This window comes from Sitophilus oryzae, unplaced genomic scaffold (genome assembly GCF_002938485.1).
Source record: "Sitophilus oryzae breed Bouriz unplaced genomic scaffold, Soryzae_2.0 scaffold_1420_pilon_pilon, whole genome shotgun sequence".
Taxonomy (NCBI): domain Eukaryota; kingdom Metazoa; phylum Arthropoda; class Insecta; order Coleoptera; family Curculionidae; genus Sitophilus; species Sitophilus oryzae.
The window spans coordinates 149,551-176,643 of NW_022146083.1; the positions used below are offsets into that span (position 1 = coordinate 149,551).

Consider the following 27,093-nt stretch of genomic DNA (forward strand, 5'->3'; position numbering starts at 1 on the left):
TTACTTAGTTTCCCACTTTCCAACGAAAGATATGAAATAGAAAGAGATTACATTAGGAATGTAGCTGAGTGTAATGGATATTCTCCTTCACTAGTTGATAAATTAATTAGAAAACGTAGGTATAGGTTATGATTTCTGAAAATTCGACTTTTCAAGTGGAGAAAGATACGTCTAAATATTTTTCGATACCGTTTGATAGAGAGTTATCCGTGGTCTAAAAGGAATTTTTTAAGAATGTCAATTATAAACTTGTGTATAGTGCTAATAATAAATTACAACAATTATTAGGTGATCCAAAAGATAAAACACCTCCACTGGAAAGGTCGGGTATTTATGAAATTTCTTGTAAAGATTGTAATCAGAAATATGTTGGGCAAACTAGAAGATCAATATTAACTAGATTTAAAGAACATTTAGCTCAGATAAGATATGGTAGACCGGATAAATCTTGCGTTGCCGAACATATTGTTGATAATGAACATTGTATAGATCGTAATAATTTAAAATTAATTAAACAAGTCTCAAATTACAGGCAATTAGATGCATATGAAAGCATCAGAATTAATAAATGTAAAGATAGTATGAACAGAGTCAACGGTCCAATTCCTTCAAGTTCTTTGTTCCTACTACTCTAGTGGCGGAAATCTAACTGTTACGCTCAGTTGGCTTTGACTCGGTTGGCTAGATTTTGCCACGCCCACTCGGTGCCCACTGAGCGAGTATATAAACGCTCAACTTGTAGATTGTACTTTAGTTTATAATCATCTGCTGATGATGCTAACATGGTTGGCGAAACGCGCGTCCAGTGTAAAAGTAAAAGTGTTTTGGTGTATTGTGGTGATTTAGTGTTTTTATTTTGCAGTAGTTTTATACAGGTACGGACAAAAAGTTATTGCTCTTCAAACTAGTTAAAAATATGTAGGTGGCCCCCTCTACAAGCAGAAGTCATATTGACATCAAAATCAAATTTCTCATGTCAAAAAACTCCCAAACACCAATTTTCATCAAAATATTGACGTTAATTCAGAAAAAAATCGAAATAAAAATGAAATTTCTACACCCTGTATCTCCGAAACTTAGCATTTTAGAACATACGTTTATACGAACTTTTTGCTTATTTTTATCTGCAGAATATGGTGCTGAAGTTTCCGGAATACAGTTCGGACCACCCTGTAAATTTATAGCAACTTCTTATAGTTATAAAATGTCAGAGACACTTCTTTATTTGAACATTTTTTAACAATTTTTATTTTTTCTTGTTTTGGGTTAACAAAAGAAATTGGTTTTAACAAAAAAGTGGTTTATTAAATATTTAACTAAAAGTAAAAAAATAATTTCACTTATACCTTATAATTTTCTATAGTAATTTTTCTAATTTAATATTTTTTGTTGGTTTCAGTTTGAGCTTTCTGTTGAAACTTGGGGAATCAAGCCATCAAAAGTCATTCCGATGATCCAAGCGAACACTCTTCATATGACCGATTTTGTTAAAGAACAAAAGTCAACCGATGAAATTATCAGTCAATTGGTATCACCTTTAACTTCAGGAAACAAGTAATTATATTATTTTTTCCATAGCAACTGTTAAAATTGCCTTATATCTATCAAAAATTGTAGATAAAATAGTACTTTAACTCCAAGGGTAGATTAAATGGTACTTTAACAGCGAGGATAAGTTAAAAACTTTATTCTGCAATTCTGTATTAAAAATATTCAAATTACAAAGAATCATCATTATTATTTGTATTCATGAAAGCTATGAGCTTGCTATAACTACAAAGTTTAGATGTTACTATACTACTACGGAAATTTAAACGGTATAGCTTATCCTTAACCTTGAAATATCAATGTTTTCAGTGACCAGTATTGTACTCTTTAGCTTTGAATAGTACGACCAGAAACTGCACGGCTGCATTTTCTTTGATTTTTCAGAAAAATATGCTAAAAGTATGTTTTCACTTGATCTTTCTTCTCGCACGTTTTTTAATTGCTTCCATTTTTAAAAATTTTTGTATTCTTTTCATAAGTTATTCGGGATTTTAATGGAAGTATGGTACTATTCTTTTAAAAGTTCCTCAGAAATTGATTTACTCTTCGGTTAACAATAATATTTTTCAGGATTGTCAAGTTGACGTTAAAGTTAGGTTATTAGGTGGTTGTCATAAATAAAAACATAGATTATTGAAATTATTTAAATAAGAATAAAGGTATTTTACCGCAGATAGGGAAGATATTTTACTTAAAGGTATTTTATAAACTTTTTCAGTGAGAATATTAACTCCCCTGTTTCTTATATTTCAGTTAAAGGGACGTAAGAACTATAGGAAGTAAATTTTTGTTTTCATGTTTTGACGATATCTGAGAATTCCTAGAATTATCAAGATTATTGAATAATTATAGTTGTTCAATAAGTGAAATTAAGAGAAGACTTGGAAATAGGATGATTTTTTTCATGTTATAGTTGATAGATCACCCCATTTCTCTTAATTTGTTTTTATTTCAGTACAGTTAATCACAAATTGAATTGATGTGTGCAAAAACAGCTATATATTTTCAAACATCTTATTTAAATAGTTATAAGGTAATAAATTTTGTAGATATAATTTATGAAAATTTATAATATATAAAGATTAGAACACAATCCTCTGAAGGAAAAAGAAATACTCAAAAACTCATTAAATATACTTTATTAAAAATAACAACATACAAAAACATCCATGCAAACTGTAATAATCAGAACATTATCCACATTATACCTTTATTAAATTTGTGTCCACACTCCTGTCAGGAAAGCCAGAAATATTTGTTTAAATATTAACTTATTTTAAATTGCCAGAAACACATCAGAATATATCATAACCACAACTATAGGTTAATCAGTACTAAATGTTATACCTAGTAAGTGATGCGTTAACTAACAAGTATAGGATAAAAAACAATGATTAATATAGAGTGTACTATACAATGTCCTGCTTATTTATGAAATGACTTTCCCTTCAAATGTGAGGAATACCAGTAAAATAAAACATAATTTTTGATTTGGTTTGGTGATTGATATTCTAACTACATCTATTACAAACCTTAAGTGCTTTTAGTGAGTAACTGTATTTTTTATTATTCTTTGGTTTGGTTTGGTTTGGTTTGGTAAAGTAAAAAAATATATATTTTAAGAAATATAAAAACAATGCAATAGATATCAAACAGATTCATAAAAACTACTTACAGTTATTGTACATAATTATATATTTCAAGTGTTATTTGATGTTTGGTCCCATTACCAACATTACCTTATTTAGGTCTTCTCTACTAACTCAACTTTTAAACCTGTTTTAAACCTTCTTTATATTTTAAAACTGATTTACAACAATTTGTAATGCCCGCGCTGTTTCCTGAAATATAGGTTTTAATCTATTTATTATCATATAGTACATATATTACAAACCTGAAAATTACTGATACGAGGAAACTTCTCAAAATAATTAGAGACCTTTTTACAAACATCTGGACTAATTTATTTTCACGAATTTGTGAACGAGTCAATGTTTTCTAATACGTTTTTAAGCGTTTTACACATTTTGAATATCTTCCAGCCTATTCGTCAATTCTTGATCGGTGAAAAGATTATTTATAACTATATAATTAGTACTGCAAGTTGCAGGTTAAATAAAAGAACAAAATCAAGTAGAATTTGTGAATAAAAACTCAAAAAATAATGAAAATATTTAGAAAAAGGAACAGTAAACGTCAATGTCAGCCAAGTGTCAGAGTTCAATTGGATTTACCACAGATTATCAATTTGAGCGATTTGAAGTACAGTCGATTCCAGTTTAGAGATTTTCGTTTTTTAAGTCTCCCATACTGAAGTCCGCCATATTGGGAAGTTTTAAATGAATACAAGTATAGTTTGGATATGGCGTTTGACGCCTCAGCCTGAATATCTGTTGGTAATTAACTGATTTCGTTTTGAGCCAATTCTGGCTTCGATTCAATCAGCAATCGACACGAAAGAGAATTAAAAAATATTGACTCAAAACTGACAACTAAAGAGACAGCTTTATTTATTTGTCAAATTACATAGAAACCAACGCCAACCCAGTACAATATTTTTTCTACTCGTGAAATTAATTCTGTGATCTTTTCGGTCGATGATATACCATTTTATTGTCTTGTATAAAAAATAACTATTGTTTTGCTATACAGGGTGGCCCATCGAAAACGTTCCGCAAGGGATAACGGCCAGGGTAATTTTTTTTTCAGAAAATTCAAAAACACGTCAATTTTGTTTGTGAAGGCGACATCTTTTGCTCCAAAAATGATTGCAAAATCTTCAACCCTCTAAGCGGGGGTGTCAACCCCCAATTTTTTTCAAATGGGAAGGGGGCTCAAGTTGTACCGCAATGAAAAGGGTATTATTCTCTATACTTTTCGGCTTCGTTTTTGACAATCGGTCGAATCATTGAGAAAATATGAAGGATTGAAATTGAAAAAGAGTTTATTTAAACATTTATCAGAGTAAATGATAAGGATAAATTCCTTCGACCCTTTTGCTGTTTTTTCTTATTATTTCTAGATGTTTACGCATTTTTTCACTTGGCACAAGGTTGAACGATCAGGTCATAGACAAACAAATAAAAAGAGACTGACAAATCCCATGGTAAAAAGTGGGACTGCGTTCCCGTAGCGCAACTCAGAATAACAATTTTGAAACCAACTAGCAGGACCATGGCAGGACGTACGTCTTTATTGCTATCCTTCTTTATTATGTGTGCTTTATATGAAAAAGAAAGAGATAGGTATAAAACGTATCGTAAGACATTATCGCACATTCTGGCTGGCCGAAAATTTAAATTAGCCATTATTAGTAGTATCGTATTCTTTGATTATGAAACTGAAAATTTTCACTTATAATATCACAAGAGCTTAAATTATTTTCGGAAATTTTTTTGAGGGCACGAATATTTTGAAAATTATCCCGAGTCGAAGACGAGGGATATTTTTCCTAAAATATTCGTGCCCGAAAGAAAATTTCCAGGAATAATTTAAGCTTGCGTGGTATTCGGTAAGAAAATTTCACACCTAAATTTGAAAAAAAAAATATTAATCCAACATGACATTTTAAAATAATTTCAATTTGTTAAGTTGGCCAAGGTATTCAAATGGGTAATATTTCAATATATATAGACATTGTAGTTCATTCACATTATGATTGTAGATCTTATGTTTACCTTTTCAACTGTCAAAAAATTTCCACTAAAGTTTCGTGGCGCCTCGAAAAAATTTCCGGAAATTTTTTCAGTTGCCATGGTAACTAGTCAACATTAAAGCATGTTATTGGTTGAAAAGTAGAGGTGTGAAATTTTCACTTAAACTAATTTATACCCTATACCACGTAAAGGGAACGTGGTGTAGGGAATAAATCAGTTTACGTGAAAATTTGCAGTTTTTTTCAGAACGAAAGTATACTACTATTATAAGGGAAATTATAAAAAAGCAAAAATTGTACTGTTTTATAAACATATTTATTTATACATAAAAATAAATAAACCTTTTATAATATAATAACAATAAATAACAGTGTTTATTCCACCCACCTACCAATTTTAAATGCAGAAAAACTGACTGTTGCAGGAAACGATCGGCCAATTTTTTTAAAGGGCATTAAAAATCTTATTTTCGAAAAAACTGCCTAATAAATTTGCAATAACAAAGTGAATATCCAAGCAAAGAAGACTTTACGAGAATCATGATCCTGAACCATTTTCAAGTCCAGTTTTAATCCTAAAACAAAAGTAAAATAGGTATATTAATAAAGTTTCTGGTTACTATAAACCAGCTATAAAACTACCCAAAAAATGAAAAAAATTAATTGTATTAATTTGTTATGTTAAGAGAGGTTCGAAATGTTTTTGACACTACTACTTCTACTTTTTTCTTAATAGGTTGATAAATATAACATACTTATTTCTATTTTACCGGGTGTCTTTAACATATCTATCAGAGAAAGTGGGCACCAATACATATAAAAAATAGATGATACTGGCTCCTGCAGCAAATAAAATAACAAATAGTATAACCTAAAATTATAAGTAACAAAATATAAATACCTATCTGTAATAAAGGAATTTGTTCCTTATCCATATTCATAAGTCAATAAAATGGAGAGTTTAGAAAAAAAAAGGCAAATCACCAAAAGAAAAATTAACAAACCTGACGAATTGTCATGATATTGTCATCTTGGTTGTCATGATGACGAAAACGAAAGGCGATTGTTCTAATTTCTATTTAGAAATTACGTTTTATATGGTTACTTCTTTCTCTCTTGTTATATTAGAATGAGATAGTGGGCCCAATAGACGCAATGCGCAGATCAACATAAATAGAACGAAATTTTGCGTTCTGTGTTGCGCTACGGGAACGTTGTCCCTCTCTTTGCCATTTAATTTCTTAAGTCTATGCTCAAAACTGACAACTAAAGAGACAGCTTCATTTATTTGTCAAATTACATAGAAACCATCGCCAACCCAGCACAATATTTTTTCTACTAGTAATAAATTCCTTGAAATAATAATTTCTGAATATTTTTTTAAAACGTAACTTGCCATGGAAAAAAAAATGTTTTATACACGACAGTAACATTGCATTATCGTCTTGTATAAAAAATAACTATTACTTTGCTATATATTATACTTCTTTTAATTTAATTTTGTCTATGTTTACAGAAGAGCGCTGAAATTTGTCATGGCCCGACTCCGAACTGCCGTGGGTCTTAGGGAACAAACTAAATCGGCCGTTATACTAGGCGTCCACAAGACGCGATTGGCTTACAGGCAATTGGCCGTTAGAATGGTCAGGGACGGTCTGCTGCCCGGCGAAGATTTGATATTTCATTTAACGGATCACGAACTGAACGACCTTATCCAGAATGGGAACGTGGGTCTAGTTACGAAGTAAGTTGTTAAGAGGGTTAAGGTTAACCCCTTTTTAGTACCGAATATATACAAAAACGATTCGTTTAATACGGCTAGTTTCGTAAATATACCTACACGGTGATACCTACACTTAAGCCCCATCCCCCATCTCTCTAAATAACAAACCTTAAGGTCTTTATACAGGGTGACGCCTCTCATATGACGCGGAGGCTCCAAGGAGAACGACAGTTTGTATTAAAATGAAATGTTGTGAGCACGCGTAGGTTAATTCAGAACACTTTTTAAATTGCAATAAAAGCCTAACCTAAATTGGAATTTACCCGGTATAACCTAATATATAGTTAAAATAACTATTGCACTTTCAATTAAATTAAAACTTGGCCCAAAAACTTATACAGGTTGAGTCAAAATTAATGTTGAACATTGGTACCATCTAAAAGCAAATTACTCTTTTATTTTAAATAGAACACTCAGTATATTATTCCGATATTCATGTCTCTTTAAAATACTATTAAGGTTGCCTATCCCTCAGACAAATATTTTCCTAGATATTTCCACTTTTAAACGGTTTTATTTAGCTCGACCCGTACGGTATTTATTTATTTGTTTGTTTATTTGGGTCAAAATTAGAAATTGAAATTTAAGTACCTTCCTGTTGTCAAATTGATCTGAAATTTGGTACACACCTGTAGTTCCGATGACAATACAATATAGTAGTATCAATAACATTGTAAATCTAAGACGGCCGCCGGTACAAAATGGCGGATTTCATATTTTTCCACAACCCCCAAAATATGAGTATCAAATGAAAGGGCTACACTAGTAGAATACTGTGATTATGACAAAATTTAAAATCCAAGATGGACGTCGTTACAAAATGGCGTATTAGGTGAGGGCATGAGTAGTCGTGACCAGAACAGTTGTGTCCAAGATTGTGTGACGTTAGAAGGACAGATAAAAAAAATAGGTGATTAGATGTACCTACGTAGTTAGCGGTAGCTTTACCACCCAAGTTAAGGTAATAGGTTAAAACGTGCTGAGGACTGTATGGCATTAGGGTGGCTAAAAATGTAATGTCGCAGGCGTTTTCCCCTCAAGATTGGGCGCCTCTTGTTGTATATGATAGCCTTGCCCCTCTACTGGACCTCTGGGGGGGTCGACCGTTAAAATGTCCATTACTCGTGGGAACAACATGGAAACAATAAATAAAAAAACAAACAAAAATAAAAACGAAACTGCTACACAACGAAAAAGAAGGCTCGAAAAGGCGAAAGAAAAGTATAGAACGAAACGTGCAAAAGAAAGTGAAAATGAAATCTATAGTCGACTACAGAAGCGAAGAGAACGGTTAGCAACAGAAACACCTGAGCAACATGATGCCAGGTTAATAGCACAACGTGAGAGACAAAGGCAGCTGGTAGAGTCACAAACACCTGAGCGTCATGAGTCCAGGCTAGCATCACAACGTGACAGACAGAGAGAGTTGTTAGCGGCAGAAACACCTGAGCGTCATGAGTCTAGGCTGGCATCACAACGAGAGAGACAAAGAGAGTTGTTAGCGTCAGAAACACCTGAGCGTCATGAGTCTAGGCTAGCATCAGAACGCGACAGACAGAGAGAGTTGTTAGCGTCAGAAACACCTGAGCGTCAGATTGTAATAAATTATCAAGTAAAAAACAGTTGGTAGCACTGCTGAAACCGGCTAAAGATCCAGGACTGGCTAGTAGCTACAGACCGATCTCCCTGTTGTGTCATTTGTACAAAGTTTACGAGCGAATGATTCTCAGACGCATGGAGAAAATCGTAGAATCGAAACTTATTCCTCAGCAAGCGGGCTTTAGGCCGGGAAAATCATGCACTGGGCAGGTCTTGGCTCTTACAGAGCATATCGAGAGGGGATACGAGGAGAAGCTGATCACTGGAGTCGCTCTTGTCGATTTAACCGCCGCATATGATACCATCATTCATAAACACCTCCTAACTAAAATATATGCTACAATTAAGGATTATAACCTGGTAAAAGTGATCGAGACAATGATGCAGAACCGACGCTTTTATGTCACTCTGAACAATAGTAAGAGCAGATGGAGAACTCAAAGGAATGGGCTGCCCCAAGGAAGCGTCTTGGCGCCAATGCTATTTAATATATATACCAACGATCAACCTCTCCCTGCCTACTCAAAACATTTTCTTTATGCTGACGACCTGGCAATAGCTGTACAAGATACCAGCTTTCCCAGCGTCGAACAAAAACTGGAAGGTGGACTTAACACAATGGCTAGTTACTACGACCGGAACTCACTTAAACCCAACCCTTCCAAGACGCAGGTTTCCGCTTTCCAACTACGCAATAGAGACGCTGCAACAAAACTTAATATCTGGTGGAGAGATAGTTTACTGGAGCATACAGAAAAGCCGAAGTATCTCGGAGTGATACTACACAGGACCTTAACATATAGGTACCACTGTCAGAAAACTCGCAAGAAAGTCAGCGCTAGAAATAACATTTTGAGAAGGCTACTGGAAGCAAGTGGGGCGCAAATCCATCTGTCTTAAAAACAACTGCACGGGCTTTATGTTTTTCAACGGGAGAATATGCCTGTCCTGTATGGAATAGATCGAGCCATGCCAAACAAGTTGATGTTGCTTTAAATGAAACGTGCCGAATAACAACAGGGTGTATGAAAGCAACAAGCTTATTTCAACTTTACAGAGCCTCCGGATTTGCAGCTCCCTCACAGCGGCGCAAAGCGGCTGAACACACTGAAAAGTTTAAACAGATGTTCGACGAGCGCCATCCGCTTTTTGGCGAGTTCCAAGGATCAAGCAGACTCCGATCTCGGAAAAAACTTTTAAAAACTGTTCAAGAAGATCCACCGCTTGATTATCCTCTTAGAGAAGAAGATTCTGCAGGCCAACATCTTGATTGGGTCACGTGGAAGTCCCTAAACCGCATCAGAACAGGAGTAGCGCCTGTTAAAACCAACAAAGCGAAATGGGGACTTATCACGGATGAAGACACAAAATGTGAATGCGGCGAAATCCAAAATATGGAGCATGTGCTGTCATGCATAAGATGCCCTCATACATGTACCCTTGAAAATTTATGGAACGCCGATGAAAATGCTTTAGACGTCGCCCGGTACTGGGCTAAAGAATTTTAAATTATAATTGTACATTATGTACCTATATGGTCCGGATACGAAAAAGTAAAGTAAAGTGCCATAGGTAGGATTTCAGAGGGGCCCCACGTTTTTATTTTAGTCTAATATGCCTAAAAGCTATTCTGCCTAGTACTAAAATATTTCTGAACTAGAAGTTCAAAATACCTAATTGTTATTATTATTTTCTAGTTTTCAGTGCACATAAGATAAAACCGTTTAACTTAAAAGTTTTTTACCGATTTTTTATATGATTTGTAGTTTGATTTCCATTTTTATGATGATTAGTTTTATGTCAGTAGATAGTTACTATTTGATAAAATCTAGATGGCTGTTTTATACCTTGTATTAGGAACGATGTATTCAAGAAAGAATGCCGCGTACTTTTCTAAATTGAAGTTCAATAAAACACAAAGTTTATTTAATCGGGATGAGTTGCATAGAGGCCACAAAGATCTTAATATAAGGGAGCCACGGGATTATACTCTAATGAACTCGGCATGAAAGATGTTACTATTAGTAGACTTCAACACTAAGCTCGAACTGTTGAGTGACTGTAACTTAACTATGAGACTAGACTGCAAATAATACTACTAAAAAGATTTAAGCAATTTATTGAAATATCAAAAGTTAAACGTATAAGGAAAAGAATGAAATAATGTGTGAGAAATGAAATTTAAATCAATAAGAACTAACTAAAAGTATGACGTCATAATCCCCCTTACTTAAGTTAAGTACAATATCCTGGGTGGATTACAAATAGCAAACCGAATCCTTACTCTAAGTCTTGAAACTACTCGGAAGTTCCTCCGGCTGAGCTACGGTGTATAGCTATGGGGTGGCTACAGCAGGGTACAGCAGCTCGGTGTACTGTCACTGGAGCCCACCGATGTCAGCAAAGGTACAGATGCAAGGCAGGTGTTTCAAATGATGAACATAAAAACCCTAAATAATATTGGTTGTCTTAGAAAAGGGCCACAATTATAGAACAAGGACTAGCACAACGTGCAGGAGTTAGTAAAGGTAATAAAGAAGGACTAATTAGATCTGAACTTTACCTCAACGAGGGTTTATGATGTCCAACGGGTACCTCTACACGGGCAATCAGGAACGGATGGAATTGTGGACTGTTCTGTGCTCTACGATCTGTATCGGACTTCTTGCTCTATAATTACGAACAACCAAATAAGATTTAAGAAAGATAACACTCAACTTATCTTTCTACACCACGTGGGCGTGGAAAAGTCGGAAACCAGACAACAATATGAACAAAAATCAGTTGAGCATTGACTTAGAATAGGCAGAAGAATTATAGCATACCTTGGAACTATTCGGGGACTTCTTGGGCACGTGGAATCGGAATATCGGTCGGAAAAAGGCAATTTTAATCCCATTACGGAAATTGGTCGGCGGTCCATCAAATCACAAAATACATCTCTGACCAAATATGTTCCGGAAGACTTAATCCTTCTCTAGGAAGACCTGCTAACTACCAACAGGGAATGCTTCACGAAACGGTAGCCAGTTCTTCACGACGATACCCGGTCGGTGGATACACAAGAAGTGATGCAAGGATTCGATTTCCTTCACAAAATCAGATTTCAACCGGAAATCTCCCTCCAGGATATACATAGCGAACTATATACCTACTCTAGTCCAACTCACAAAAAGGCATAAATAACAAACGATGTTCTAGAATATTTTCTACATACCATATTCCATATCCGGTCAATGAACGAACTTAACTCAAAAATTCCCACAATTAAATGAACGAATTGCACACTGTGATCCACATCAAAAATAACCAATTTAACTACGAAATTTTATCTGATAATTATAAAATTTTAATAACCAAAACAAAGGATAAATAAATCTAAAAACATCTGATTTAATCTGACAGTGACAGGTGACGGACAGGCGATGATCAAAGATAAAGAGACAAAAATCCTACTGCTGCTGGCCGTATCAAGTGACAATATTGTGTAGCTGTAGCTGTATAATATCGCGGTGTATATCGGGTTGCATAATCGTAAAATTTAAATAAAATAATATTTAACAATAAAATTATAGTAAACATGATGCAAAAATAATAGTTATTTGTATATACGACAGAGGTCGTAGCGAGGAAATTTGACTGTTACAAGAACTTGCTAGCAGGGACGGCACTAATTGCTTTAAAAAAGAAAATTCAAAAAGGGAATAGAGAAAAATGTTGCAAAAGTTAGTTAATTAAACGGCACCAAGTTCCGCATATTAAATTATTAATCGAGCTTTCCCTAGAAATTACTTCTATTTTTGTTGTTGAAGCCTTCCCTTAAGGGTCAATTTTCTTTTTTTCATCTTCCTTATTTGCCAGAGAGTTTGTATCTTGGAATTTTCCTAACAATTTGTTACAGACCTCGTTTTTATTTACCCTGTATGATAGAGATTTAATTTCCCAGAAGCATGTAAAACTATATAAATCAATACATTCAATGGTATATATGCATCTAATTGCCTGTAATTTGAGACTTGTTTAATTAATTTTAAATTATTAAGATCTATACAATGTTCATTATCAACAATATGTTCGGCAACGCAAGATTTATCCGGTCTACCATATCTTATCTGAGCTAAATGTTCTTTAAATCTAGTTAATATTGATCTTCTAGTTTGCCCAACATATTTCTGATTACAATCTTTACACGAAATTTCATAAATACCCGACCTTTCCAGTGGAGGTGTTTTATCTTTTGGATTACCTAATAATTGTTGTAATTTATTCTTAGCACTAAACACAAGTTTATAATTGACATTCTTAAAAATTCCTTTTAGACCACGGGGTAACTCTCTATCAAACGGTATCGAAAAATATTTAGACGTATCTTTCTCCGCTTGAAAAGTCGAATTTTCAGAAATCATTAACCTATACCTACGTTTTCTAATTAATTTATCAACTAGTGAAGGAGAATATCCATTACACTCAGCTACATTCCTAATGTAATATCTTTCTATTTCATATCTTTCGTTGGAAAGTGGGAAACTAAGTAATCTATGAACTAAGAAATTTAAACTAGCCATTTTATGTTCAACACTATGATGTGATTCATTTGGAATATATCTGCGTGTGGTCGTATTTTTCCTATAGATATCAAATTCCAGGCAATTATTAGTATTTCTAATAACTAGAAATGGTAATCTGTCGTTGTTCTCAATTTCATGCGTAAATTTAATGGAAGGAAAACGATTATTTAACTTAGAAATAAAATTATCTATAGTGTCTGAATGTGTGTCAAAAACAGCAAAAATATCATCCACATACCTAAACCATACTCTTGGAAAATACCCAAACTGATTCTTAGCCTCCACTTCAAACCTGCTCATGAATAAATTAGCCAAAAATGGAGACAATGGATTACCCATTTCTGTACCTTCCCGCTGTTCAAAAAAGTTGTTATTAAATTGAAAACAATTTTGTTTCATACATAACGATGTAAGCTCAATATATTCACTCACAGTTTTGTTGTCGAGACCATTTGCGTTCAGTAATTCCTTTAAGTAGCCTAAAATATGTGGAATTGGAACACTTGGGAACAACGAAGATACATCAAAGTAGACCAAAATTTCACCTTCATGGAATGTTATATCTTTAATTTTGTTAATGAATTCAATATTATTTTTAACTGAGAAAGAAGGTTCATGATCAGGTAAATTTTCGAACTCCCTTGATAACCATTTTGCCAAATTATAAGTCGGAGAACCTACAGCCGAAACAATTCGACGCATAGACTTGTCCGGTTTATGAATTTTTGGCAAAGCATACAATTTTGGTAATGAGGGATTGGATACTTGCCATTTCCAACCCTCAACTGTAATTTACTTTACCTTTTGCTAACCACAGTTAAAACAGAAGATCGTCTATGGAATTGACAACAGCTTTCTGACAATTCTATTCCAGGATGACATGATATAATTATTGTAAAAACACTATTCTAGTACTTACTACATTTTTGTCTATTATAAAAAGACGCCAGCTCGCCTAGCTTCTGAAAAGCTGACCAACGAAAAATATTTTTGCCCAATCAAACGTCAAAATCGAGTAGGTAGATATAGTACGTGGTAGTTCTATTCCCATGAAATATTAGATCATTCTGTTATAGTGTAGTTAAATAAATTAATTCTGCATATTTTACTTAATGAAGAATATTGTTCTGGCTATTGGTTCCGAATATATAACCTAACCAATTGAACGTCGCATAAATTTGAAATTCGAATATTTCCACTATAATCGATTTAGAAATGTTATTTGAAACAATACATCAAGTATACATGGCGAAACTAATTTATTTATAGAAACAAGAAGACAATAATGTTATAACTAAAGTAAACTCGGACAGTAATTCGAATAGGCTAGTAAAGTAAATTAACTATTTTTGCAATATATTATTACAGTATATTTCAAATAAGCATGCACTGGGTTATGAAAATGTTTTGTTTTAAGTTTATATTAAAAAAGCTAAACTTCATAACGTTAATATAATATACTAGCGTGTACCCGCGACTTCGTTCGCGTCGAATTAATCATTTGTAACGGTGATGATAAAGCAAAGCAGGAATTTCCATTAACATACAAACTGGATAAAATTTTCTCACATTTATGTCAGCATGAGAAAAAAAACAATATGGCGATATTATTATACAGGGTGTCCCAGAAATAAGTGCAAGTATTTTAACTGGTAGGATAGTTCAACCCCAGAAACACGCCTATGAGTTTCTTTCGCAAAAAAAAAGTGAAAATTCGAAATTTTTTTGAAATTTTTTTAGTTTTTAGTTAAAAAACATAATTTCTTGATAATATGGCAACATAGGTATTAGATTAAATTTACAAGAAAGAAAATCCAGAAAAGATCCAGTGATTCTGAAAATTTTAGCAAAAAATAATTTTATTTTGAAACTTTCAAAGTAAAATAACTCCGTTATTTTGGACTTATTTGAAAAACGATAAAGAGAAAATATGTTTCTTTTATCGAGATCTACCACCCCTTAATATACTTGCACTTATTTCTGGGACACCCTGTATAACTTGGTAATATTTGAGGGGTAGTTACGTCTCGTTGGAATTTGACTTTTGAAAAATCCGTTTGCCAAAAATAAGCGTTTTGCGTCAAGCAGTTTAAGCAGAATCGTGGTTAATCAACTACCCCACTTTTAGGAACACCCTGTATGATTTTTTATTTTGAATATGTAAAAAACAAAATAAATTATACTTGTCCAAGCGTTTTCACGAAAGACTAACCGTTTTTTAAATAACAAATATCCCAAGTAGCAAATTTTATTTTATAAAGGCTGTATAAACAGCTATGTGATAATTTTTATAGGATACCTCAATTCATATAACGTGCTATAAGACCGTAATATGACAGCTTTACAACCAAAAAAGGCCCATTTTTATACAACCGTTTAGTAGTATAAAAGTTCTATAAAAAGGGTATACAACTCTTATGCAACTATTTTACACAGCGTTATATAACTATTATAAAACTTGTTTTATTGTGTATTACGTGGTCATATCTAAGAAACAGAACAATAAAAACATTTGATCATTTAGCGAGGTAAAAGAGTATATTATTTTTTACCGAAGAATATTAGGAGCAAATTATATTTTAAGCGTATCGTAAAATGAATCTAGAGGATGTGGATTGTTAAAAAGGAGACTTTACTCGACAATGAAAATGGCGGGTAGAGCCAGAAGGTACAACAAATATGTAATATAAAAAATCATTAATAGGGTTTGAAAAGTAGGGACAATTTTTGTTGCGCAGAAAATTTTACTGGTAGATTATAGTATGTATTTGGCAAAAAATTAAAGCGCTTTAATTTCGATTAAGGTTTACGTATAAATTTAAACAATAAAATAAAATAAAATTTTCAAAAATTTTTGTTTTTAATTTAATTAACCGCTTTCTTACTGTCTGTGGGAATCTTATCACAAAATAGTTCTCAAAAATAACATTTTACAATTTATTCTGGTGTTTTTAATTTTGCTCATATAATGGCGGCCATAGGCCATACAAAAATTCTGCCTTAAACATGGCGAATTATAATGCAACCATTTTATTATAAATGAATCCCTTAAATAAGTCTTTGTTGTAAAATAAAACGGTATAGGATAAATATCTATCATTACGCAGAATTTCCAGGCACTATAGAACTATTTTGGACATATTGAGATTTGTGACAAATAGATGTGGCCAAATCTCATTTGATTAGTATTTAAACTAACAAACATGATCAGATTTTCATGGATTCGTGCACGCAATGCATTTCATGCATTGCATGCAAACAACAATAAAACAATACAAACATTACTACAGTAAAACTTTTACATCAACGTGGCAACAATGCTTTGAAGAAACCAGACAACCCGAGAGATTTTGGCTTTTGAGAACCCAGGGAAGTCTGGGGATTATTTACCGTAATTTCGAGGAGTTTTTTCTGACATGCCCTTTATAACTACCACTGCGTTTGTTAACTTTTTTCCAACTTTGTCCAGAATTCATAATAGCTGTGATTGATTATACTCGTACGTAGATATTACTTTTACAACAACAACAATAACAAAATAAATAACTACGTATACCATTTAATTTAAAATGAGGTTATATTATAAATTACCAGTTTTATAATGCAGATATTACAGCGAATTTATTTTGTTAATCACAATTTTATCATATAAGGCATACCGAGACTTTGAGTCTTTTTTCTACTTTTTTACTAGAAAATAGTTTAATATGACAACTTTAATTAAAAAACAGAATGGTCGAAACCAAACGCTTAATAAAATCAAGCAGTCCTTAAAACAACGCTATTCGACTGTTATAAAATAATTCAATCCTTTTAGAATTTCTTTTTGCTACTTGGGATTGTAATATTTGAGGGGCGTTTTCACCCTCTTGGAATTTGAGATTCAAAAAACCTCTCCTTATCGAACCTCTATACCCCACAGCCAATCCGTTTGCCAAAAATCAGCTTTAAACGTCAAGCTGAATAAGCAGAATCGTGGTTACTCAATGGTCATATTTTATGAAACATCCTGTATAAATTTTTAAAAAATCTTAAAATATGTAAAAAAACAAAATAAAATATACGTGTTTAAGCGTTTTTTCGGAAACTTGACCGTTTTATAAATAAAAAATGTTGTAATATTTGAGGGGTGGTTTCACCTCCTTGGAACTGGAATTTCGAAACATCCCTTCTTATCGAACCTCTACACCCTAGAATCAACCTGTATGCCAAAATTGAGCTTCTTACGTTGAGTGGTTTGAGCAGGATCGTGATTAATCAGTCACTTTAGGATTTTATATATTAGTATAGATTTTAGAAACAATATTTTTAACATTGCATTAATAAAAAAGTCCTTTTTTTTATCCAAAAAAATCCTTATGGGTTTTTCGCCACTGCACTGCAAGAAAAATCTACAAAATAAAATAGTTATTTTTTGTAAACACTTCTGCGTTAAACCTAAACGGACGCTGCTTGTCAGAAGTTGTGTTTACAGTAATAAAAATTTGCCTAACAAAGAAAAAAATGCTTAACGTTTCGGAAAGTTTTCTTTCCGTCGTCGGAAGCAAAAAAAATATAAAGAATCAAGAAAAAAACTATTTAAGATATTTAAATTGAACTATTCGAGAACACCTTACTTTTTAAAACAGATACGTCTACAAGAAATCGTTGACGTTCTGTGGTACGATTTCTTGTAGACGTATCTGTTTAGACGCCGCATAGGTATAGACATTTTTTCCTTTTTTTTTCTCAGAGCAATCCAACGGCAAAGGTTGTACCCTAAATGGACCGAACTGAAGTTCCCAGAAGTGATTTACGGTGTTCCACAGCCGATCAACGAAATCGATATACCCATCGAGTTGAAGTCTGGCACCAAATGCGTTGGTACCACTGCATGTATGGGCAACGTCCAAGCGAGGGCCTGCGTCATCACACACTTGGATGAAATTGGCCAGTTACAAAAAGGTAATTCCAGAAAAGAAGTAATTTTATTCTAAACTGTGAGTTTTTGTTACATCCTGTATTATTTGGTGCTATCCGTTGTACAGAGTGTCCCAATTTGATTACAAATATGTGTCATCTTGCTCTTGCTTATTAGAAAAGATTAAATCTTGACAGTTTTCGAGAGCTTGATGCTGTCTGAATTATTCAGTATTACTGAACGAATGATGAAGGTCAGTATACATTTTTAGTAAAAATTATCACTATATTCATATACAGGGTTGTTCACCACATACGACACGGAGTATTGTAGCTAAACGATGAGATTTTTACAAATTGTAAGTTTTGGGTTCGTTGAAGGACTATTAGAGCAACAATTTAAAAATATTTTTACAAGATACAGAGTGTCCCAAATAAGTAAAAAATATCAAAGTTGTATTTTTTTAAATGGAACACCCTGTATATTATTGCATTTTTAGTTTCTACGATTAAAATAAAGGTAAATTTGATTAAGGTTTATTATACTTAAACATTACGTTTTTGAAATATTTTCAATTTTGTGAAATTGCAGTAAAAATTTTAAAGCTTTATTTCTCCAAGGGTATCAATGTTTTTAATACTAAATATTTAATGAAGTTTATTTATTGATCAGTTATTGTGTTGCAATAATAAAAATAATACTACTTTATAGAGAGTGTCTAAAAATTTACTTTAAATAATTATTAACTTCAAACGGCAACAACTTCTTTAATTTAAATAGAATGCCCTGTATATTTTAGGAGAATCAGATGCACAATTAAATTGTCTATCAAATTGCATTATACCATTTTTTACCTATCCCTTCAAGTTTTAGTAGAAAATGCATTTTCTTATAATTTAGACCTCATTTATCAATATATCCATGGAATATTGACATTTTAGATTGTTTTTAAAGCAACAAATGTACAAAATGTACAGACTAGTAATATTATCGTTTTTAGCAAAACGATAATATTACTAGCCCATTTGTATGCAAAAAAGAAAAACTATTTAAATCTTTATAAAAGAGTATACCATTAATTAAATATAACACCATTATTTCCGCTCATATACTAATTAATTACATACTTAATTGTAGCGTTTGTTAATAAATTATTATAAATAAATGTGGATTTGAGTCAGAAATCAATATAATAATAAGTTATAAATTAAAGTCTCTGTTGTTTAAATAAGTATTTATTAAAAAATGAAATGTCATTTTTAAGGTGTTTCTTTTTATCAGACTGTCTAATACCCATACAAAATTCAGTTTTTTAGTATTTGGAGCAATTATTATTAATCAACGCAAACAGTCAGTTAATGTAGTTTGAATACTGGAATCATATTAATTGGTCCCCTTTAACAAATATTTAAACATTTTTTTTTTATTTTTTAATAAAATAAACAAATTATATCGACAATTTTAGTATCTGTACTCTTTAAAAATTTGGTACATCTTTAAAAATAATCTAAAATGTCAATATTCCATGGGTATATTGATAAATAAGTTCTAAATTACAAGAAAATGCATTTTCTATGGAAACTTAAAGAGATAGGTAAAAAATGGTATAATATAATTTGATAGACAATTAAATTGTGCATCTGATTCTCGTAAAATATACAAGGTGTTCCGTTTAAATTAAACAAGTTATTGCCGTTTGAAGCTAATAATTATTTAAAATTAATTTTTAGGCACTCTGTATAAGGTAGTATTATTTTTATTATTGCAACAAAATAACTGATCAATAAATAAACTTCAGTAAATATTTAGTATTAAAAACTTTGATACCCTTGGAGAAATGAAGCCTTAAAATTTTTACTGCAATTTCACAACATTGAAAATATTTCAAAAACGGTAAGGTTTAAGTATAATAAACCTTAATCAAATTTACCTTTATTTTAATCGTAGAAACTAAAAATGTAATAATATACAGGGTGTTCCATTTAAAAAAATACAACTTTGATATTTTTTACTTATTTGGGACACTCTGTATCTTGTAAAATTATTTTTAAATTGTACCTCTAATAGTCCTTCATCGAACCCAAAACTTACAGTTTGTAAAAATCTCATCGTTTAGCTACAATACTCCGTGTCGTATGTGGTAAACAACCCTGTATACTTTTCTTCAGTCTGTAGTGTGAGTTTCTTTTTTAGGGTTCCGTACCCAAAGGGTAAAAACGGGAACCCTATTACTAAGAACCCTATTAATAAGTCTATCTTATGAACCGTTATAGCTAGACAGTTGAAATTTTCACAGATAGTGTATCTATGTTGCCCCTATAACCTCAAATACTAAAAACAGAATTAAATAAACGTTTATAAATAAAAAAGTACTTTCACTAAACATTATCTTTTAAGTAAGAATTTTACATAGAATCTTTCAAGTCCTGGATGGCCGCATGGTTAAAACGTTAGGACTTTACGCTACTATGACTTTGGAGCCGTAGTAAGGCAGGTTCGAATCCTAGTCAAGGCGACTTTTTTTTAATCGTTTTGTTTAAATTTTACATATTTTTACATATTTATTTTTACTTTTTACATGTTTATTATTGATTAATACAAATTTTAGTAATGTGTTTCTTCATTTTTTTTAAATTACTTATACGCGCATTCAAAATTTTAGCTAAATCGGAAAAAAGTTTATAATAATATAGTATCTAATGTTGTATAGATAATGAATGGTACGGAACCCTTCGTCCGACTCGCATTTGACCAATTTTTTGTTTAATTTTCCACAGTTTTAAGGAAATAATGATGAATAATTCGATTTTAAATGGATTTTTTTTATTTCAGGTGATATACTGATTACATACTCTACAGATATTGGTTGGTCTCCATATTTTCCCATGCTATCTGGTGTTGTTACTGAATTAGGTGGGCTAGTATCACACGGTAGGTAATTCTATCATCATCATCATCATTTTCAGCTTATTCAACCATTTCCAATTATGGTGTAGCTTCCCTCGCATATTTTGAGACTCTCTTTGTAGTTGGGCCCATTGCTGTCTATTGTTGACTATGCGGGCCCAAGTTATCCCCGCTAATTTCCTAATATTCGTAATTCATAATTATATTTGACTAAATATTTGACTAATTCATAATTGTATTTGACTAAGAGTGGGTCCTCTTCCCCTAGGAGATGCAAGACCTTGTCGTTGGTGGGGAAGCTCCTGGTCAGGTGCTGGGGGGAATCCCCCCTAGCACTTGGCTTGGTCTAAGAAGCATCTTACTCATCGTCTTGTCCCTGACTGTAGTGTCATGGTTTGGTTTGGTGGATCCAGGGAATTGCACCAAGACATATAACGATACCGGGCGGGGCTACGGACAGCCTCAACCTTGGGGCACCGGGGGGCACCCCATTGTATTTTACCCCTTACTTCTACATGCGGGGCTCTGTAGAAGTGGACCGACTGTCCCTAGCGACTCATAGGAACACTATGAGATCTGGTAATAATAGTAATAAAAACATCACCGGTGAAGCTGTGGGGAAACCCCCTAGCGACACTGGGAACAGTAACAATGAAAGTTCCAAGGGGCCAAACCCAAAGAGAACTACAGGAAAGGTGGCTGACACTTGGGTGAGACCATCCTCCGCAAGTGGCATACAAGCTACCACCTCCTCCAAGGGTCGGGAGCCTACCTCCTACCTCTAAACCCAACAGGCGACACAAACTACCGTTTTGTCTACCCGGCCTGGGTCGTAGCTCCTCGACTGTGAGGGACACGGGTCTCCGTAGGAAGTCCTGGGACTGTATGATGAGTTATAACTCAAGAAAGGTTGACACAATAGATCTCTAAGGTGGCAGAGATTAACCCCCTCCCACTTATTCTAAATTCTAAATTTCTAAGAGTGGGTCCTAGGTGGGACCCTTCACTGCGGCCGCGAGGGCCTATTGTGGCTCAGTTTCTACAAGCTTTTTAATAAAAAAAAGAGCATTAAAGTTCACCCTCAAGTCACAGCCTTTTGACATAGGCCGTTATGTCCGAGGGTGATATGTCTTCTAGGTTTGATAGATCTAGCGTGGGTTTGCCAAACACCTCAAACCTGGCCCTGCCCCCAGCGGGGCAGGTACACATAACGTGCTTCATTTTTCGTCATCTTCCATACAGAGTCGGCATTCGGCGTCTTCCACCGGTCCCATCCTCTGTAGATGTGATCTCAGCCGGCAGTGGCCCGTGTATACTGCAGTAAGCGTATGCGCTCCGTTCCTACCAGCCTTTAGGAGTTCATCTGTTCTATGTTTGGATGGCCCTGCTAGGGATTGTCTTGGTATGTTCCAGTCCGGGACTGTCATACCAGTCCCGAAACGTTGCAACTCTAACCCATTCACAGAGCCTGTCTCTTGCGAGGTTTTTTGGTACGCTATGAGTCCGTTCTGGGCCCACGAATGGCGAGCCTGCACCAGTTTTGGCGAGGGAATCAGCGAGTTCATTTCCCTCTGGGCCGACATGTCCCGGTATCCATATTAGCGATACTTTGTTCCTATCTCCTAATCTATTGAGTACTTTCTTACAATGAAGAATCGTCATAGACGTGCTTTTCGTTGCCTCAAGTGCTTTCAACGCGGCTTGACTATCCGAAAATATGCTTATTGTTTTCCCGGTGTATTGCTGTTCTACCAGCAGTTGCACACAGGTTTCAATAGCATATAGTTCAGCTTGGAAAATTGTGGTATGTTTTCCAAGACTGTGGTAGATCTCAGTCTTTGGAGTGCTGCAGTAAATTCCTGCGCCAGATCCTTTATCGTTTTTGGATCCGTCCGTGTACCAACACATTTCCGCATCTAATAAGCCGTTTCTCGGTTAGGTTGTGTTCCTAATATCATGGTCCCATCTCAGGTTTGGTCTTCTTCTAGGTCTCTCAATTCCTCATGGGTTCCATACAGTAATTTTTGTGGTCCTGCACATTGTCACTTGAGGGATGGCATTCATTATTCTCATTGTCATTCATTGCTCTCATATCACAGATAGGGGTTAGAACCTTTGGTATTACACATCAAAATAAAACACTAAATCACCACAATACACCAAAACACTTTTACTTTTACACTGAACGCGCGTTTCGAGAACCATGTTAGCATCACCAGCAGATGATTAAAACTAAACTAATATCTACAATTTGAGCGTTTATACAGGGTTGTTCACCACATACGACACGGAGTATTGTAGCTAAACGATGAGATTTTTACAAATTGTAAGTTTGGGGTTCGTTGAAGGACTATTAGAGCTACAATTTAAAAATATTTTTACAAGATACAGAGTGTCCCAAATAAATAAAAAATAACAAAGTTGTATTTTTTAAATGGAACACCCTGCATATTATTACATTAGTTTCTACGATTGCAAAGGTAAATTTGATTAAGTGTTTATTATACTCTAAACTACTGTTTTTGAAATATTAATTTTGTGAATTGCAGTAAAATTTTAAAGCTTATTTCTCCAAGGATATCATCAAGTTTTAATACTAATATTTAATGAAGTTTATTTATTGATCAGTTATTGTGTTGCATTAATAAAAATAATACTACCTTATACAGAGTGTCTAAAAATTTATTTTAAATAATTATTAGCTTCAAACGGCAATAACTTCTTTAATTTAAATGGAATGTTCTGTATATTTTAGGAGAATCAGATGCACAATTAAATTGTCTATCAAATTGTATTATACTATTTTTTACCTATCCCTTCAAGTTTTTTGTAGAAAATGCATTTTCTTATAATTTAGACCTCATTTATCAATATATCCATGGAATATTGACATTTTAGATTGTTTTTAAAGCAAAAAATGTACAAAATGTACAGACTAGTAATATTATCGTTTTTAGCAAAACGATAACATGTTAATATTTTAGCAAAACGATAATATTACTAGCCGATTTGTATGCAAAACGAAAACTATTTAAATCTTTATAAAAGAGTATACCATTAATTAAATATAACACCATTATTTCCGCCCATATACTAATTAATGACATACTTAATTGTGTTCGTTAATAAATTATTATAAATAAATGTGGATTTTTCAGTGGAGTCAGAAATCAATATAATAATAAGTTATCAAATTAAAGTCTTTGTTGTTATAAATAAGCATTTATTAAAAAATGAAATATCATTTTTAAGGTGTTACTTTTTATCACACTGTCTAATGCCCATACAAAATTCAGTTTTTTAGTATTTGGAGCAATTGTTATTATTAATCAACGCAAACAGTCAGTTAATGTAGTTTGAATACTGGAATCATATTAATTGGTCCCCTTCGACAAATATTTAAACAGTTTTTTTTTATTTTTTTAATGAAATAAATGAATTATACCGACAATATTAGTATCTGTACTCTTTAAAAATTTGGTACATCTGTAAAAATAATCTAAAATGTCAATAGTCCATGGGTATATTGATAAATAAGTTCTAAATTACAAGAAAATGCATTTTCTACGGAAACTTAAAGAGATAGGTAAAAAATGGTATAATATAAGTTGATAGAGAATTAAATTGTGCATCTGATTCTCGTAAAATATACAGGGTGTTCCATTTAAATTAAACAAGTTATTGCCGTTTGAAGCAAATAATTATTTAAAATAAATTTTTAGACACTCTGTATAAGGTAGTATTATTTTTATTATTGCAACACAATAACTGATCAGTAAATAAACTTCAGTAAACATTTAGTATTAAAAACTTTGATACCCTTGGAGAAATGAAGCCTTAAAATTTTAACTGCAATTTCACAAAATTGAAAATATTTCAAAACCGGTAAGGTTTAAGTATAATAAACCTTAATCAAATTTACCTTTATTTTAATCGTAGAAACTAAAAATGTAATAATATACAGGGTGTTCCATTTAAAAAATACAACTTTGATATTTTTTACTTATTTGGGACACTCTGTATCCTGTAAAATTATTTTTAAATTGTACCTCTAATAGTCCTTCATCGAACCCAAAACTTACAATTTGTAAAAATCTCATCGTTTAGCTACAATACTCCGTGTCGTATGTGGTGAACAACCCTGTATACTGGCTCAGTGGGCACTGAGTGCCGAGTGGGCGTGACAAGATCTAGCCAAACTGAGCGTAACAATTAATTTCTAAAACTAGAGCAGTAGGAACAGAGAACCGGAAGGAATAGGACCGTTGTCTTCTGTTCATACTATCTTTACATTTATTATTGTGGATTTCGTGGGTTAAAGTAATCATCTGTAAACTCATCATCTGTTAGAATCACTGTCAGGAGTTTCAGCAATATAGGTACACAGTAAAATTCAAATTGAATTCTTGATTTTTTTCTTCTTCATTCGGAAAACAATGCACAATTTTTCCTTAGGTGCTGTCGTGGCCTAGAGAATACGGACTACCCTTTATGTGGGAGGAAAAACCTTACGAAAAATGTTTAAAACCGGCGATATAGTGTTTTTAATGGGAAAACTGGAGAACTGGGAAAAGTAGAAGAACAGTATTAAAAGTTACATTTTATTTGTAATGTTTGCAACAAGCTTGTGATATTTTTTAAACTTATTAAATATTGTATATGACTTGTTTTATATTATTGAGATTGTTTAATAAACCTACGTTACAAGTTAAAATATATACAAATGTATGTTTATTTCTAATATTAATATATCTATCTGTCTTACTAGTATTTTGAATAACACAAAATAATTAAAAAAAATGTTCCCGAAACGTTAAGCATTAATGGTCATATTTTTATGAAACACCCCTGTATAAATTTTTAAAAAAAATTTTAAAATATGTAAAACGACAACATAAAATATACGTGATTAAGAGTTTTAGACCCTAAAGTCAATCTGTTTTCCAAAAATCAGCTTTTTACGTCAAGCGCTTTAAGCAGGATCGTGATTAATCAATGACCAGATTTTTTCGAAACACCCTGCATACATTTTTAAAAATCTTAAAATATGTAAAAATCAAAATAAAATATACGTGTTTAGGTGTTTTTTTTCGGAAACTCTGACCGTTTTTTAAATAAAAAATATTGTAATATTTGAGGGGTGGTTTCACCTCTTGAAACTGGAATTTCGAAAATCCCTTCTTATCGAACCCTCTAAACTAAAGGATGGGAACTATCGAATGAATAGACTATCGAATGTTTAATGAATGAATGATTTCAACTATCGAATGGTTTTATTCGAATAAAATCATTCATTTATTTGTATACTAAAGCATATGTGACAACCTCGCCGTGCGACTAAATGGTTATCGTTGAGCCACGACTATCGAATGCTTTTGATAAATGAAATTTAGTATTCGTTTGATTTTTGTATGCGTCAGTGCATTATTAGTTCTTCCAAATTTTTATAACTTCGCCGTAAAATACTGTGCTATTTTTGCGTTTATTAAAATAGTTAAAATACTAAAATAGTTGTTATTTTTTAATTGTATTTATTGACGATTGTGTGCATGTGCAGAAAATTTGTGTGGTTTTCCGTAGTCCGATCTTTCAATTATTTAATTTTATATGATATATGGTCTATTTTTTAATGGGAAATTTTAAGAAGTAACAATTTTTAAGAGAGATGAGATGAACTTACAATTAATTTTAAAAATACAGATTTGTATTTTAGATGTTTTAATAATATGAATTAGTTGAACTTAATAATCATATTTAAGTAATGTGGTTAAGTAAATGGTTATCGAACTCAAACTATGAGGTGAGAAAATTAAAATGAAAGTTTTACCAGTGCCAATTTAAAAAAAAAGTTAACGATGTTTGTATTTTGTTTATGCTAATTCTCTTACATGTAGTTTTTTGCGAAGAAATATTTCATTTGTTTTTTAAAGTAAATGCCAGTAAAAGTAAATATAATTTTTAAACAGTAATATAAAGCACCTAATATAAATAATTTTGATTTCTAATTTTTTATTTATATTTTCGTTCCATTACACTGCATGCTTAGAAAATTAATAAATGTTTATATTTCATGATTTTAAAATTTGTTGTTAATATAACAAATTAGTTCTGTAATTATTATTATTTAACAAAC

General features: G+C 32.6%; 1 protein-coding gene across 1 annotated transcript in view; it reads left to right on the top strand.

Annotated features, from left to right (window-relative positions):
• LOC115876212 overlaps positions 1–25,452 on the top strand; it is a 105,861-nt gene extending 80,409 nt beyond the window's left edge. Inside the window, exons 29-33 of the mRNA XM_030891911.1 lie at positions 1,400–1,554; positions 6,720–6,947; positions 17,886–18,097; positions 20,886–20,984; positions 25,416–25,452. Coding sequence (XP_030747771.1) covers positions 1,400–1,554; positions 6,720–6,947; positions 17,886–18,097; positions 20,886–20,984; positions 25,416–25,432 — 711 coding nt within the window. The 3' untranslated portion in view covers positions 25,433–25,452. The remainder of the gene's footprint in view (positions 1–1,399; positions 1,555–6,719; positions 6,948–17,885; positions 18,098–20,885; positions 20,985–25,415) is intronic.
• The last annotated feature ends 1,641 nt before the right edge of the window (positions 25,453–27,093 follow it).